The sequence below is a fragment of the Nuphar pumila genome, chromosome 1 (assembly GCF_984573655.1).
Source record: "Nuphar pumila chromosome 1, dmNupPumi1.hap1.1, whole genome shotgun sequence".
NCBI classification, from domain to species: Eukaryota; Viridiplantae; Streptophyta; class Magnoliopsida; order Nymphaeales; family Nymphaeaceae; genus Nuphar; species Nuphar pumila.
The window spans coordinates 29,659,384-29,675,946 of record NC_143249.1 but is presented as its reverse complement, the minus strand read 5'-3'; the positions used below and the strand labels follow the sequence as shown (position 1 = coordinate 29,675,946).

Below are 16,563 nucleotides of genomic sequence, written 5' to 3'. Positions count from 1 at the left end.
TAAGTCATTTCCATATTTGAGAGTTTTTGTGTGTGCACATTTGGTGTTTGTGTTCTTGGCTTTAGTGGTCACTCTTTAAGAGTGACATTTGCTCTATTGGTGCTTCCGCCTCTTTTCATTACATGGTATCAGAGCTCGGTTGGTGATTGGGCTTCTCTTTTATCATCTTGGAACGCGTGCCTCTCAAAGTTTTTTGAAGAAGAGAAAAATAGTTGGTGCCGATGGAACGTGACTCTAAAGTGGAGCTTTCTTTTAAGCTAAATGGGTCCAACTACCTCATGTGGGCCTCCGCGATGGAAAATTACCTAAGAGGTAAGAAACTTTGGGGTTTTGTTATGGGAACTACTCCCGAACCCTCTCTTGTTCTCACCAAAATGGAAAACGAGATTGAGAAGGCTTTAGATGGCGATGAGCGCATCAAAGCCATTAATGAACATCAATCCAAAATTGAGGATTGGGAAAGTAACCATGCCAAAATTTTGGCATGGTTCATGAATAATGTAGATCTTAAAAATTGTGCTAATATTGCCAAATTTAGAAGGGCCAATGAGGCTTGGTTTTTCTTTAAGGGTATGTATACCCAAAAGGATCTTGCTCGGCAATTTTTTTGTCAAGAGAAAATCCGTTCTACCAAACAAATGGACATGAGTGTCCGGGACTATTTTAGCTCTCTAACCCCCCTTTGGGATGAACTTGCTCTTCTTGAGCCTAAGTGGGTTGCTCCTCAAGATATTGAGCTAAGAAGGGAACAAATTGAAAAGGAGCACTTTTTTCAATTCCTTCATGGTCTTCGCCCGGAATTTGAACAAGTAAGGGCATCTCTTCTCCATAGAAGCAAAGCCCTACCTATTGAAGACGCCCTTGCCGAGATATGTCAAGAAGAAACTCGGTTTGGTTTGAGCATTAAGAGTGATGATGTTTTGGCCGTTACTAGGCCCGGATCTAATGTTAAAGCATATAGACCTCCCCACTTTAACAAAAATAACTATGGACCTAGAAAGGGGATTATATGCCATTATTGTAATGAACCGGGGCACATAAGACCGGTTTGCCCAAAGCTTAAAGGAAAAGTTGCCGCCGTTGGAGAAGATTCTCCAAAGAAGGAAGATTGCACAAAAGAAGGAGATATCAAAGAAACTCTAAATCACATCTCCGAAGCTCTCCAACATCTACTCAAGGCTTCTCCTTCAACATCCGGGGCCGCCATTGCCTACTCTTCATCTCCTCCAGGTATGTGGATTCTAGATTCCGGTGCTTCTTTTCATATGACATCTCATAAAAATTCTCTTTCAAACGTTTTTTCCGAACCTATATCTTCTTGTGTTTCAACCGCCGATGGTACATCATTAAAAATTGAAAGTATTGGATCTGATCTCTTAATTTTAAAAACTTTTTTGTTCCTAAAGTAAGAATCGTTCCTAAAATAAATTTAAACTTTTTTTCCGTATCTCAAATTACCGATCATGGATGTCAAGTCTCTTTCTCACCCAAGGATTGCACCGTGCAGGATCTCCAGTCAGGGAAGCTGATTGGGCAAGGCCATAGAAGGGGTGACCTCTATTTTATGGATTTTTTGACTCTTCCATCTAAGCCATCATGTAATCTTGTAAAGGACAAAAGTATTGGAATATGGCATGAGAGACTTGGCCATCCAAATTTTGTAAAAATGTCTCTTTTTCCGTTTTTGAACAATACTTGTAAAGACAATCACATGACTTGTAAAGATTGCATTTTTGGGAAATCTAAAGCTATTCCATTTCCTCAAAGAAGTTACTTTACCACTCGGCCATTTGAACTTATTCATTCCGATGTGTGGGGACCTTCCCCTATTTTGTCTAAAGGTGGTTTTTCGTATTACGTGGTATTTATTGATGATTTTACTCGATTCACATGGATTTACTTCCTAAGTCGTAAATCCGAAGTTTTTTCCTTCTTTAAAGAATTTCATGCAATGGTCAAAAACCAATTTTTGGGAAATCTATCTATTCTTAGATCCGATTCGGGAAGCGAATATATGTCCAATGATTTTCAAACCTATTTGAAAGAAAATGGAATTCTTCACCAATGTTCTTGCCCCAACACTCCACAACAAAATGGCCTTGCGGAAAGAAAGCATAGGCACATAATAGAGACTACAAGAACGTTATTGATCTCAAGAAACATTCCAAAATCTTTCTGGGCCGAGGCGGTTCTAACCTCTGCGTATCTTATCAATAGAACTCCTTCGTCCTACTTGAAAAATCTTTCTCCTTTTGAAAAACTTTACAACATGTCTCCCGATTATAAAAGACTAAGAATTTTTGGATGCAAATGCTTTGTTTTAACCCACAAGAATGATAAACTCTCCCCTAGGGCTATTGAATGCATTTTTTTGGGATATGGCGAAAAACAAAAAGGATATCGATGTTTTGACATACTTAAAAACAAGCTTTATATTTCTAAAGATGTCACATTCCTTGAAGAGGAAAGTGGTTTTTCGCCCCAACCAAATGAAAATATCGATTATTCATTCTTATTTGACTTATTGCCTAAAGATGATCATATTGATCCTAATGAATTCCTTGGTGAAGATCTTGTTGAACATCCAAGCGATGATCAAAACTTAGAAGAAAATGGTTCAAGACAAATACAAGTCTACTCTAGAAGGAATGAAAGGAATCCTCCTTGTGCCCTTGAAAGATTTTCCCAAAATGAGTCCATCGAAGAGACTTCTCAAAGAAGGTCAAATCGAATTTCTAAAATACCAAATAGGTTTGTTTCTTATGATTCTTTTTCGCCTAATTTTCGAGCATGTCTTCTTGCTCTTCACTCTTTTCATGAACCATCTCATTACAATGATGCTAAGCAATATGCTCATTGGAATGATGCTATGCAACTTGAACTTAATGCCCTCAAAAAGGCACAAACTTGGGAAATCATTGATCCTCCCAATGGCAAGAAACCCATTGGATGTAGATGGGTTTTTAAAGTGAAAACTAAGAGTGATGGTTCATTGGAAAGATATAAGGCTAGGTTGGTAGCCAAAGGATATGCCCAAGAGTATGGGGTAGATTATGATGAAACCTTTGCCCCCGTTGCTCGAATAACTAGTGTTCGAGCTCTTATTGCTATAGCCGCAGTTAAAAAATGGCCAATTTTTCAACTTGATGTTAAAAATGCCTTTTTGAATGGTAATTTAAATGAAGAAGTGTATATGGAACCACCTCTAGGTATGGATTTAAATGGAAAAATTTTGAAATTAAAAAAGGCTTTATATGGTCTTAAGCAAGCACCTAAAGCTTGGTATGATAGGTTTAGTAACGTATTAATAAATTTAGGCTTTTCTTCTTGTTATACTGACACTGCTCTTTTTGTGAAGAGAACAGGTGACTCCATTATTATGCTTCTGTTGTATGTTGATGATATGATCATCACTGGGAATGACAAAAAGGGAGTAAATGATGTTAAGTCTATGCTAAAAGATACCTTTGATATGTCTGACCTTGGTTATTTACGCTATTTCTTAGGTATTGAAGTGGCTTATTCCGAACGTGGATACATCTTATCTCAGATGAAGTTAGCTGCTGAAATTTGTACCAAATCAGGAATATCTGACGAAAAGAAAGTTGAGACTCCAGAAGTTATCAATGCAAAACTTAGACTTGAAGATGGTGTTCTTCTTGAAGATCCAACTCCCTACCGTCAATTAATTGGATCCCTCACTTATCTATCCATCACCCGTCCTGACATAGCTCATGCGGTTCATGCAGCAAGCCAGTTTCAGCACGCACCTACCACAGTTCATATGGCGGCTGTAATGAGAATTGTGCGATATATAAAAAATACCATCTCAAAGGGACTCTTCTTATCCTCTTCCTCATCTCTTGAATTGACTGCTTTTACTGATGCTGACTGGGGAGGCAATCCCAATGATCGTATCTCAATTACGGGTCTTTGTATTTTTTTAGGAGAATCTCTCATCTCGTGGAGATGTAAGAAGCAGCAGAAAGTCTCCTTATCATCTACTGAAGCTGAGTATCGGGCTATGGCGATGACAACTATGGAAATCGTATGGCTCAGAAGTCTCCTTGCCGACATGGGCGTTCTCATTTCCACTCCTACCAAGCTCTGCTGTGACAACAAAAGTGCGATATACATTGCCAGCAATCACACCTTTCATGAACGGACAAAGCATATCGAGATGGATTGCCATTATGTTCGAGACGAATATCTCAGAGGGACTATTTCGTTACCATATGTTACTTCAGAATATCAGCTGGCTGACTTCTTCACCAAAGCGCTTCCAACTCCACGATTTATGTTCCTCCTTAGCAAACTTTCAGTCTTCTCCCCGTAAAGTTTGAGGGGGCGTGTTAAAATATATATATATATATATATATATATATATATATATATATATATATACTTATTTCTCATTTAGATAAATACCCGATAGGGGTATTCTTGTAAAACCACTTATGTATTTTTCTCTTTTTTATTTTTTCTCTTTTTCCCTTTTTCCTTTTCTTTTTTCCTTTATTTTTCCTTTTTTGAAATGACCACAAGGGGGCCCCACACTTGTAGTCGTTGGGGCCCCAACGGTCAGATTTCTGACCGTTGGGGCTCCCAACGACTACAAGGGAGCCCCCCCCCTTGTGGTTCCTTTAGTGCTTCCCTCCTCTATAAATAGAGGAGGTCTTCCCCTCTTAAATGTATGGGTTTATACCCCTCTCTCTTCTCTTCTTCAATAATATCCAACTTATGACTTTAAGTCATTTCCATATTTGAGAGTTTTTGTGTGTGCACATTTGGTGTTTGTGTTCTTGGCTTTAGTGGTCACTCTTTAAGAGTGACATTTGCTCTATTGGTGCTTCCGCCTCTTTTCATTACAGTATCTTCCAGCAATTAATGTAGCAAAAAAATAAAGGCCTAAGAAGCCTTATAGATCTTAATTTTTACCACAAATTTTGGGTCTTAAGCAAGGTATCAAATTTCTACTTGTTAAAAATAAATGTACATATATATATAGTCATATATAATGTAACCAGATAGTAACTAGGAATATGAACTAGGGTTAGATGTTTACTTTTCTATTTGTAATTGAACTAGCCAACACATGTTGACTAGTCAAACATAAGAGTCGTTGGGGTCCCAACGGCTCTATTTAGAACGACTCTCTATGAAGTCCTCCTCATTTGTGTATAAATATGGGGCAAAGCCCCTACATGATGTATGCTTCTTGCATGGTCTTGATCAATAAAATATTATTTTTATTCCTTGTGTTTGCCCCTTTAGTGGGTGTTTGTATGTGAGCCCATTTTGTGGCTTGTGAATGTTATTTTGGTGATTTGATAGAACTCTTTGAGTGTCCACTTTGTTGTTTTGGTGAATACCTTTTGGAGGACCTTGTTTCCCTTTATGGTATCAGAGCTTGGAGATCAAGCTGATTTTTTGGTGCATTGGGAAGTGTGGTGCTCAAGATTTGGAAGAGATAGTCTCTTTTGCAAAATTCATTTAAGTGTTTGCGAGATTGTTGTGTCCTCTTGGTGGTGGAGTGCTCATATGTTCATGCTCTTCGTTGGAGGTACTCTCTTGGTGGTGGAGTGATTGTGTGTTCGTGCGCTTCATTAGACGTGATCTCTTGGTGGTGGAATACTCGTGATCATTTTGATTATTTTCTCTTTTTTTTCTTCCCCTCTATCTTCTATTCTTTCTCTTAACACTTGTAATCATGGATGACAATGATAATGTTACCCTAAAACCCATCAAGCTCAATAACACAAACTTTGTCACATAGGCTTCAAAAATGAAGTACTTCATATGGAGGGAAAGGTTGTGGGGATTAGTAGATGGGTCGAATATGAAACCCAAACTAATTCTTAGTAAGATAGAACGAGAAAAAGAAATAACTCTTACGGAGGCGGAAAAGACCAAGGTTATGGCCACGTATGATAAAAATAAAAAGAATGAAGAATGGAGCATGCCAAGATTATGTCTTGGCTCATTAGTAGTATTGATATCAAAAACTGCTTGAGTCTAACTAAATTTAAACATACAAATAAAGCACGAGAATATCTTAAGAGAATGTATTCTCTTAAAGATATTGCCCACATTTGCAACTTGCAAGACAAAGTACGCACTATGATTCAAGGAGAAAAAAGTATTAGATAATACTTTAGCTTAGTTGTCATAGGCGCTAGGCGGAGCCTAGGTGGTGAGCCCCTAAAAGACCTAGGCAGTACCCAAAATAAAATAAAAAATTTAAAAACATAAACATTATAAGAAGCATGTATACAACATAAAATCAATCAATAATAAGCAATAGACAAATAATATGTCATTGAACACTGTAAAACATTTATATTGCATAACCTTAACCTGCTCAAACAAATTAAAAATAAATTAACAATTGAATAAACAAACCATACAACTAACAATGTGAATGAACAATACACAAAAAATAAAATCATGTATACAAAAAAATTAACAACAATAATAGGCATAATACAAATAATAGACAAGTAATGTCTTCTTCTTCTCAACAATAGACATAATACAACCAATAGACAAATAATGTCTTCTTCTTCTTCTTCTTCTTCTTCTTCTTCTTCTTCTTCTTATTCTTCTCAACAATAAACATAATAAAAGCAATAGACAAATAACATGTCTTCTCTTTCTTCTTCTTCTTCTCCTCCTCGAAGAAAAAAAAATGATATGTCTTAAAAAAAAAGCCTAAGCTTTAAAAAAAGCTCAGATGAAGACCGCCTAGGTAGCAATATAGGGCTCCAACCCCCCAGACCTGGTCGCCTAGGCGGAAGGGCTGCGCCTAGGTCGCATACGCGCCGCCTTTGACAACTAAGTACCTTAGTGAGTTGTCTGACCTTTAGAATGAGTTGGCTCTTCTTGAGCCACAATGGCATTGTCCCAAAGACATGGAACTCCGTCAAAGACAAATTGATGTGGAGTATTTCTATCAATTCATCAATGGTCTAAGATCGGAGTTTGAGTCTACTAAATTGGTTTTCTTCATAGAAGAAAAGTCCCCTATATTGAAGATATTACTGAAGAGCTAAGTATAGAGGAAAATAGACTAAAAAAGAAGATATCTAAAGATGATGATGATTCGGTCCTAGCTGTGTCTAGGCCAGGAAACAATGTTCATTCTTACAAACCACTACATTATGAGATACCTAACAATGAACACTATAGAAAACAAGGCAATGAGTTTGAGAAGAAAAAAATTATTTGTTATTATTGCCATGAATCGGGATATATCAAGACATTGTCCTAAATTAAAGAGACCCTATGAGAAGAAGGTAGCCTTAGTTGCACAAGAGCCAAATGAGTTCAAAGCTACACAAGAATCAAACATCGGAAGCATGTCCTTTTGGCTTCTTAACTCAGTTGCTTCTTTTCATATGACACCAAATGGTGAAGAAGGAGAAGGAGAAGGAGGAACACCAAATGGTGAAGAAGAAGAAGAAGGAGGAGGAGGAGGAGAAGAAGAAGAAGAAGAAGTTGCATTTTTTAGAAGAAGAAGAAGGTTACTTTTGCATTTATTTATTTATTTATATTTTTAGATATTTTTTAAGTTTAAAATTTATTTTTGAGGCTTACGCTTTATGATCAGTTTCTCAGTTACTTTTACATGTTAATCTCATATTTTTTAGTATTTATTTTAGATTTTCTATTTCTTGTTGCTTCATCAATAAAGCATTTTTTTATTTATTTGTATTTTTAGATATTTTTTATAGTTTTTTTTTAGTTTTCAAAAAAAAAATTGAGGCTTACGCTTTACGATCAATTTCTCAGTTACTTTTACATGTTAATCTCATATTTTTTAGTATTTATTTTAGATTTTCTATTTCTTATTACTTGTTGCTTCATCAATACAATATTTTATTTATTTATTTATATTTTTAGATATTTTTTATAGTTTTTTTTAAGTTTTCAAAAAAAAATTGAGGCTTACGCTTTGCCTCAGTTTTTGGTGGAGCGTCTTGCTACGCCTCAACGCTTTTCACAACATTGGTCGTAACTCAAACGGGTCAAATGTTTTACTGTTGATGAGACATCTCTTAAGATAAAGGAAACATGAAAAATGTTTCAAAAGATTTTTTATTTCAAAAATTAGATATATTCCCAAGCTAAACCTAAATCTTTTGTTTAACTTTTCTAGCCATGGGCATAATGTTTCCTTCTCTTCTATTGGTTGTCGAGTGCAGGATCACTAGTCTGGGAAGGTGATTGGGGAAGACCATAGAGAAGGAGGTTTATACTACATGGAGTTTTTGGAAATACCTAAGATTGACTTTTGTTGTAATATTCAGAAACTGAATTTTGATTTATAACATAAAAGACTTAGTCATCCTAATGTATCCAAAATCCAACACTTTTCAAATATGAAAAAAAATTGTAATCTTGAAATTTTTTCATGTAAAGATTGTATTCTTGGCAAAATGAAAAGATTATCATTTTAAGAAAGAACTTTTGTCTCTACATGACTGCTTGAGTTGGTGCATTCGGATGTTTGGGGTCAAGCACCTGTTATATCTAAAGGTGGGTTTGTATACTATGTCATCTTTGTTGATGGTTTTACTAGACACACGTGAATTTATTTTCTCAAACATAAATTTGAAGTTTTTTCATATTTTCAAACATTTTACAAGTTGGTCCAAAATAAATTTCAAAACGAAGTCTCTATCTTTCGCATTTATTCAGGGGAGGATTCTTATCAAAAGATGTTAAAGATTACCTGGAATCAAATCGTATTACACATCAAAAATCGTGTCCCTACACTCCACAAACAAAATGGCTTTGTTGAAAGTCTACTTATCTCATATCAAGTACCTAAAGAGTTTTGGGTTGTAACCACATTAACTGCAGTTTATCTTATTAACATAATGCCATTTGTCACCTTGAAAAATATATCACTAGTTGAAAAACTCTTTAAACTTACTATTGATTATTCCCGATTAAGAGTTTTTGGGTGCAAATGTTTTGCTTTCATTGATAAAAATGATAAACTTTCTCCTTGCATTATTTCTTGTGTCTTTTTGGGATATGCAAATAACCAAAAAGGCTAGAGCTGCTTTGATTTTAAAAATAAGAAATTATATGTTTCAAGAAATGTGTATTTCTTAAGAAAATAAAATTTCTTTGAATTTGAAAATCTTAAGGAAATAACTGAGTGTTCTTTATATTTGATCTAATTCCAAAGTTTGGTGATTGTGATGAAGATCAGGACATCAAAAATGATATGGTAAGTGATGAATAATCTCATGATAATGAGATAAGTAAAGAACAACCTCAAAATCAGGATTGCATTCAATATTCCAGGTGTAGTAGTTCTGAACATCTATGCGCTCTAGAAAAAATATACTAATAATGAAAACCATGTAGAAATACAAACTAGAAGGACATCTAGAGTATCTACCCCCCCTGAAAAAATTGTGTCCTGAGTCATTTTCACCTAAGTATCAAGCTTAGGTTGCACTGATACATTCTTATATAGAACCCTTAAACTATGACGAACCAAAGAAACATTCTGAGTGGGTGAAAGTCATGAGGGTAGAATTGTATGCCTTAGAAAAGGTGAATACTTGGACTGTCAAAGATATTACCCTAGGAAAAAAACCCATAGGTTGTCGATGGGTATATAAGATAAAAATCAAGAGTGATAAAACACTTGAAAGATACAAAGTTACGTTAGTTGCCAAGGGATACCCTCAAGAGTATGAAATATATTATGAGGAAACCTTTGCTCCAGTTACTAGGATGACCACAATTAGAATTGTAGTAGCCCTTGCCTCTGTGAAGAAATGACATATATCAAATGGATGTTAAGAATGTGTTTTTAAATAAAAAAATTGGTTGAAGAAGTATATATGGAGGCACCGCTTAGTATAATTATTTCTAAAGGAAAAGTCATTCGGTTAAATAAGGTTTTGTGTAGCCTTAAATAAGCTTTAAAGGCTTGGTATGATAGCTTTAGTCAGGTTATACTTGATATTGGATTTCAATCTTGTTTAACTGACATAGCTTTGTTTGTTAAGACTTCTGATGCAAGTATTATTATTATTATTCTCTACGTGGACGACAAGATCATCACTGAGAGTCATAAACAGGGAGCTGAACATATTAAAAGGCTTCTTAAAACACATTTTAAAATGATTGATTTGAGATTTTTAAAATATTTTCTTGGTATAGAAGTTGTTTATTCTTCTAGAGGGTATTTACTGGCTCAATCTAAATTTGCTTTAGATATTGTTGTTAGGTTTGGTATCTCAAATGATAAGAAGGTTGACACTCCTAAAGTTGTTAATGTCAAAATAAAGATTGATGATGGGGAACTACTCAAAAATCTAACACCATACAGACAACTTATCGGGGCACTGTCATATATCTCAATTACAAGGCCTGACATTGCGCATGCAGTTTACACAGTGAGCCAGTTTCAGTATGCTCCCACCACTGTTCATGTGGGAGCAATTTTGCGTATTATTAGATATATCAAAACTTCTATTTTATGAGAACTTTTCTTGTCTGCTTCTTCCTCTTTAGATTTAATTGCTTATATTGATGTTGATTAGGGAGGTGATCCCAATAACCGACACTCAACCACTGATTTTGTGTATTTTTAAGTGACTCATTGATTTCATAGAGGTTCAAGAAGCAGCAAAAAGTTTTTCTCTCGTCAACTGAAGCAGAATATCGAGTCATGGCTACAATAACCATAGAGGTAGTCTAGCTAAGGAGATTACTGGCTAACATGGGTGTTCAGAGTAAAGGAGCATCCCAACTATACCTTGACAACAAAAGTTTTGTCAGTAACTGGACCTTCCACGAACGAACCAAACACATTGAGATGGATTGTCACTATGTATGAGAGGAATTCCTACACAGCACTATCGATCTCCCTTACATTACTTTAGAATATTAATTTTCGGACTTCTTTATTAAACCTCTCGCAGCTCTTAGATTTCACTTTCTCTTGAACAAACTTTCGGTTATCCAACTGTAAGTTTGAGGGGAGCATTAAAAATAAATGTATATATATAATATAACTAGATAGTAACTAAGAACATGAACTAGGGTTAGATTTTTACTTTTTTAATTGTAATTAAACTAGTCAACACATGTTGACTAGTCAAACATAAGAGTCGTTGGGGTCCCAAGGGCTCTCTATGGAGTCCTCCTCCTTTGTGTATAAATATAGGGCAAAGCCCCCACATGATATATGTTTTTTGAATGGTCTTGATCAATAAAATATTATTTTTATTTCTTGTGTTTGCCCCTTTAGTGAGTGTTTGTGTGTGAGCCCATTTTGTAGCTTGTGAATGTTCTTTTGGTGCTTTGGTGGAACTCTTTGAGGTTCCACTTTTTGTTTTGGTGAATACCTTTTGAAGGACTTTGTTTCCTTTCACTACTAACTATTATTAGTTATGCAGACAATGTGAATCACTTTCTTTCTAAGGTGAACTAACACACTGGTACCAAGAGACTCAGCCATAACAATTTCACATGTATTCAAAGCAGCATGCCCTATCCTCCAGTGTACACAAGGCAAACTGAGCTTGAGCCTGGGTTATTCAAGTTCACCTTAGTAATTAACCTAGCTGAAAGCTGAACCTTTCTATGAGTTTAAAGCAGGTAAGATTAAGTTCAAATTGACTCAGCTCAAGCATGTGACCTGTCACCTCTTTCATGCAAACCAACACAAGAACATTAGCCTTTATATTCAAGAATTAAATGTAAACCCTCTAAATTTTATTTCATTGTTTAAGAAGACAATCCATACATATAAATATTAGTAGTCACTACTAAATATATTTAAATTGTTTAAATATATTTATTAGTATGCATTATCAAAATAAATAGATTTTTAATGGTTTTACAATATGTAAATTAGCCATAATTTTAGGCTTCAGTTTGATCATTTATTAAATGAGCAAGCTCAAGCCAAGCCCAAGTTCCTTGCCAAAAGCTTGGCTCCTTGCATAATTTTTTTTATTCTTCTATATTCCAACAAGGGAGTAGGTGTTAAGTGATTATTACTGTTGAATGGTCATAGGATTCCACTTCTATGTTGGACCAAACTCCTTATATCCCATCCTTTTCACACCTATAAAAAAAAGACCTCAAATTTTGTAAAAGTTGGAAAATATGTTGCCCTTAAACACCTTAATGAAAGAAATACTGGCAAAAAGTGATAAAACTGCTTCCAATATTAACATCTTGTCCAAACTCTCCTGGGAAACCTAAAACTTGAGAGGAAAGAGCAACCATTCAACACAAAAGAAATTATATGTTACAGTGCTCAAAATAAATAAAAAAAACAGACACAATGACAACAGGAAAGGATCCATCAACCTTCCAATGAAATGAAGATTTCTCCTCAACCATTGAACAATGTCATGTGCTTCCTTATGCACCTATGAGGATGCTGGTTGGTATGCTAGGGTAAGGGATGTAAAAACATTGTATGTTGTTGTGCATAAGTTATTCACCTGTTTTTCTTTGTACGATGAACATGGCTGTCGTGTGTGTGTCCATGACTCCATGTATCGTTTACGCATGTGCGAGTGTGAGCATGCACATGTCTAGAAATTAAATTTCACAGAAAGAAAAAGTGTAAACTAATTTTAAATACTGAAAAGCACACATAAATGACTTACAACAAAATTACAATTGGTTAAACAAGTACATCAACATCTCAAATTAAAGCTTATAACAAAATTACAATTGCTTAAACAAGTACATCAACATCTCAAATTAAAGCTTATAACAAAATTACAATTGGTTATAAAGTGATTCAAATGAAATACAAAAATATTATAAACAGCATAATACTGACCACAACATAGTTACGCCAAGCCAAAATATTCAGTGAAACAAAGTAGATGTCATCCACCAGTTTCTGGGAAGCAACTTTGAAAATTTTAACTAAATAAGCTTCAGCAGGGGATTCCTCTTCCTCTGATGCATTACTCAAAGCCAAAAATCTTGAAACAATTGATCCAGCATAGAAAAGGGATGTTAAACAAAGAGGAATAGCCACGGCCTGCCACTGTTTCACAACAGATATTATAGATTAGTTTACAGATGAACGGAAGAACATGCATAGAGCATTAAATGTGTTGACACTTGACAGAAGCCAAATAAATTCTCACTTCTTGCAGCATTGCTCATCGAGGTTCAAATGCAAAACAACAGAACACTGCCTGAAAACACTTAAAAAGTACATCACATGACTATTCAAGCATTTACCAGATGGTCCACTCGAATGCCATATATGCTGAGAATAAGTGATGAACCTTGAGAAGTTCTAACCTGTGACACAAAGACAATTAACTTTTTGAGGTAATGATGAATTCCCTGACTCAAGAAATCATCTTCAAAAGCATGAAAGAGAGAGAAGAAGTCAATGACAAATTGTATTTATTGGCAGTAGAGATGCAATTGTAAAATGGCATTGCTATGTCATCCTGGAAGTCATATTGAGAAGAGAACAATAGTCAAGAATCACAAAAAAAGATTCATGCAGATGTTACATAAATTTGACCAAAAAAAATTCCTGAAATATAAACAGCAAAGTTTAAATGCACCGGTACTATTATTAGTACTATAAATAGAATCACTGTTGGCTGAAGCCAAACCCAGTTAATGAACTAGAGGAAATCATTGGAAAAACAAAATAGAAATAAATTGTCGGCTTCTTCAAAAAGTCGTTCAATCTACAAGATGTCTTGGATTATAATTCAAGTGCATTTTACGTATAACATTAAGATATGTCTTCGTTGAATATTACAGGGATTTGTTGATATGTACGGCTCTATATCTTTTTAAGGAGATGATGTTAGTACTTGTTACATCAAATCAATTGGTGATATTCATTACTTCCTGTCATGTGTTCTGCTAAAAAAGGACATGAAGAACATATAAATGCTTCTCGTGCAATCATCGACCTAATAATCCACGAACACGTTAAGATATACCGAACTATATCATTTTATGGATGACAGGCAGACATCACTTCCTCTCACATGTACAGCTAAAAAGGACATGAAGCTAGGCATAGACGCTTATTGCATGGTTATCGATCTAAGCCACCAAAATCCATCAATAGAAGGTAACATTGTTGTGAAGACAACAATCAAAGTTCGTGTACCATCTATGACTACAGCCATGATAAGACGCTGCGACAACACCAGTAACTGAATTAACCATTCATCAACAAAATTGCGTTCCTCACTAACACTATGAAATATTCGAAGTTCTCGCGCTTGGATCAACTAACAAGAACGGAATAAATTCGACAATTGGATGCTTGTTCTATGGATTGGGCATGTAAACACTGACAATCATAGTGCCCCAAAATAAGTTTCGTTTTTTTTTTTCAGTTTGATGATTTACCACTGCTTTGTTAGCTTCTTCGGTAAGAGATCTAACCCTACCAACCAACTAATGTTGCTTTAAATCGCGTTATTAACCCATTAAAAACATGCCCAAACGCGATAAACTCTCGTTTCTGTTTTCTCCAGCTTATAATTCATTTAGCTAGTTTCTCCAACTTTTAATCACTGTAAAAAAGGCCAATATCTCATACTGAAGATCCGTTATTATCCTTGCCGTTAAATTCAGCGAAAAGATGGGGTCCCGGAGTTCCGATTCTTTCGAACAACCAACACTTAAATCAGAAACTGAAAACCGATCGGCGGAGTTCAAAGAAGAAAACCAACAAAATACAACGTTATAAAAGGAAGGTTGAGGAAGAGAAGAGAGCTCACGGGGAGGAGGAGAGCGCAGAGGAGGAGGGAAGCGGCGGAGGAGAAGGCGGCGCAGAGAAAGCGTCGGATCATGAAGGCGTTGAGGGAGGGGGCGGTGGGAAGGCGAAGGAGGAGGGTCGGTGCGTAGAGGACGGCCACGTAGAAGAGGGCCATGAAGAAGCAGGCCACGAGTGCACACCCCTTCGAGACCAAGCCCTCTGCCCCGTAATGCGCGGGATTTCGACCCACCACCCACTTAGCTTCTTCCATGTCCATGATAGGACGGTGTCAGAGAGAGAGAAAGACTCGATGGTGGTGGCGCGGAATTCTCTCCCTCTCTGGCCTTTCTTCTTCAGCTAGCTTACCCTCGATGAGAGGCGAAGCTTGGGGTATTAAGGTAATTAATGTAAATAATTGGGGTTTAAACGTGGCAACCAACAACTTTCTCAAGGTAACTTTAGAGGTCGATCAGTTTTTGGTTCATCCCCTGGCTAGGGTTATCGATGCGTCAGATTTGTATTGGGTAATATTGGGTACCGACCCGAGCCTAACCCGAACTTCAGGTTTGGGCGTAAAAAGTGAAGAATAATAATTGATTCGGCCCATACCCGACGTGAACATTATGTGGGCCGGGTTTGCATTATGATTTTTGCCGGATACTTAACTCGATCATTGTCATGTATTTATAGAGTAATGGGTCGGTGTTAAACCCATTTGGTGCTAAATCGTGTGCTAAATAGGTTTTTTGAGCTTTTTTTCATTTTATTTTTAAATTATGACGGTACAGATGTGATCTATGTAGGGGTGGCAATCGGGTCGGTTGGCGGGTTGGTGTGTCAGCATACCTCAACCCGAACCCGACCCGTTTATTAAACGGGTCGGCTGTGGCAAACACGAACCCGACCCGTTTAATAAACGGGTAACCCGACACGACCCGCCAACCCATTTAATAAATGGGTTGGGTCGGGTAAACGGGTTTTCAGGTTCGCGGGTCGGGTTGGCGGGTTGGCAGGTAGTCAGGTTGGCGGGTCGGGTTGACGGGTCGGGTTGGCAGACGGGTTGGCGGGTTGACCCACCCGCCTAACCCGTTTATTAAACGGGTCAGCCAGGTTGGCGGGTTGGCATACCCCCAACCCGAACCCGACCTGTTTAATAAACGGGTTACGCGGGTCGACCCGTTTATTAAACGGGTTGGCTTAAGCCCAACCCGAACCTGCCTAAGAGGCGGGTTGGCGGGTCGTGTCAGAAATTGCCACCCCTAGATCTATGTACTTGATTTTATAGGGATCAACTCTTCAAGAGTTTGATTCCAACAAATGGGTGGGTTTTTATAAAGTTTGAAAATCAACAGCTCAAAAACTTTGTAAATTTTTGAGGCTCAAAACATCATTTTTTTTTCATCGAGAACACATAATCCAGGTGTGGATTCTTAGTAATTTCACTATACCCAACACATTTATAGGGCCGGAACCGTATAAAAATCATCGGAGAAGCTAAAAACCCATTTAGCACGTGGTTTAGCACTAACCCATATATATATATATATAATCACTATAATACGAGAACCAAAATATGAGAATTTTTGCAAATTCAACCACGTGGATGTGCTTGGCATGATGAATTTGCTAGGAATCAACCATTGGATTTTGTATTCTGGATGACAAAATATGATTTTTGAATGTTTGAATATTTATGAAGAATATGAGCCATTGATTTTAAAGTCTTAAGAAAATCTCATTTATGCATAAAAAATGGATCATTTAAGAGTGTGTTCTTATGAAACCAAGCTTGTAGATCACATCCACGTGGTTAGATT

At 36.5% G+C, this 16,563-nt stretch overlaps 1 protein-coding gene across 2 annotated transcripts in view; it reads right to left on the bottom strand.

The window, feature by feature from the left end:
- Positions 1 to 15,076, bottom strand: part of FACE2 (farnesylated protein-converting enzyme 2) — a 30,085-nt gene extending 15,009 nt beyond the window's left edge. For both annotated transcript variants that reach the window (XM_090011810.1, XM_090011806.1), the window contains exons 1-3: positions 14,769 to 15,076; positions 13,249 to 13,311; positions 12,836 to 13,048 (exon numbers count right to left, since the gene is read on the bottom strand). In XM_090011810.1, the coding sequence (XP_089867936.1) occupies positions 12,836 to 13,048; positions 13,249 to 13,311; positions 14,769 to 15,023 (531 nt within the window). In that variant the 5' untranslated portion in view covers positions 15,024 to 15,076. The remainder of the gene's footprint in view (positions 1 to 12,835; positions 13,049 to 13,248; positions 13,312 to 14,768) is intronic.
- Positions 15,077 to 16,563: the final 1,487 nt, after the last annotated feature.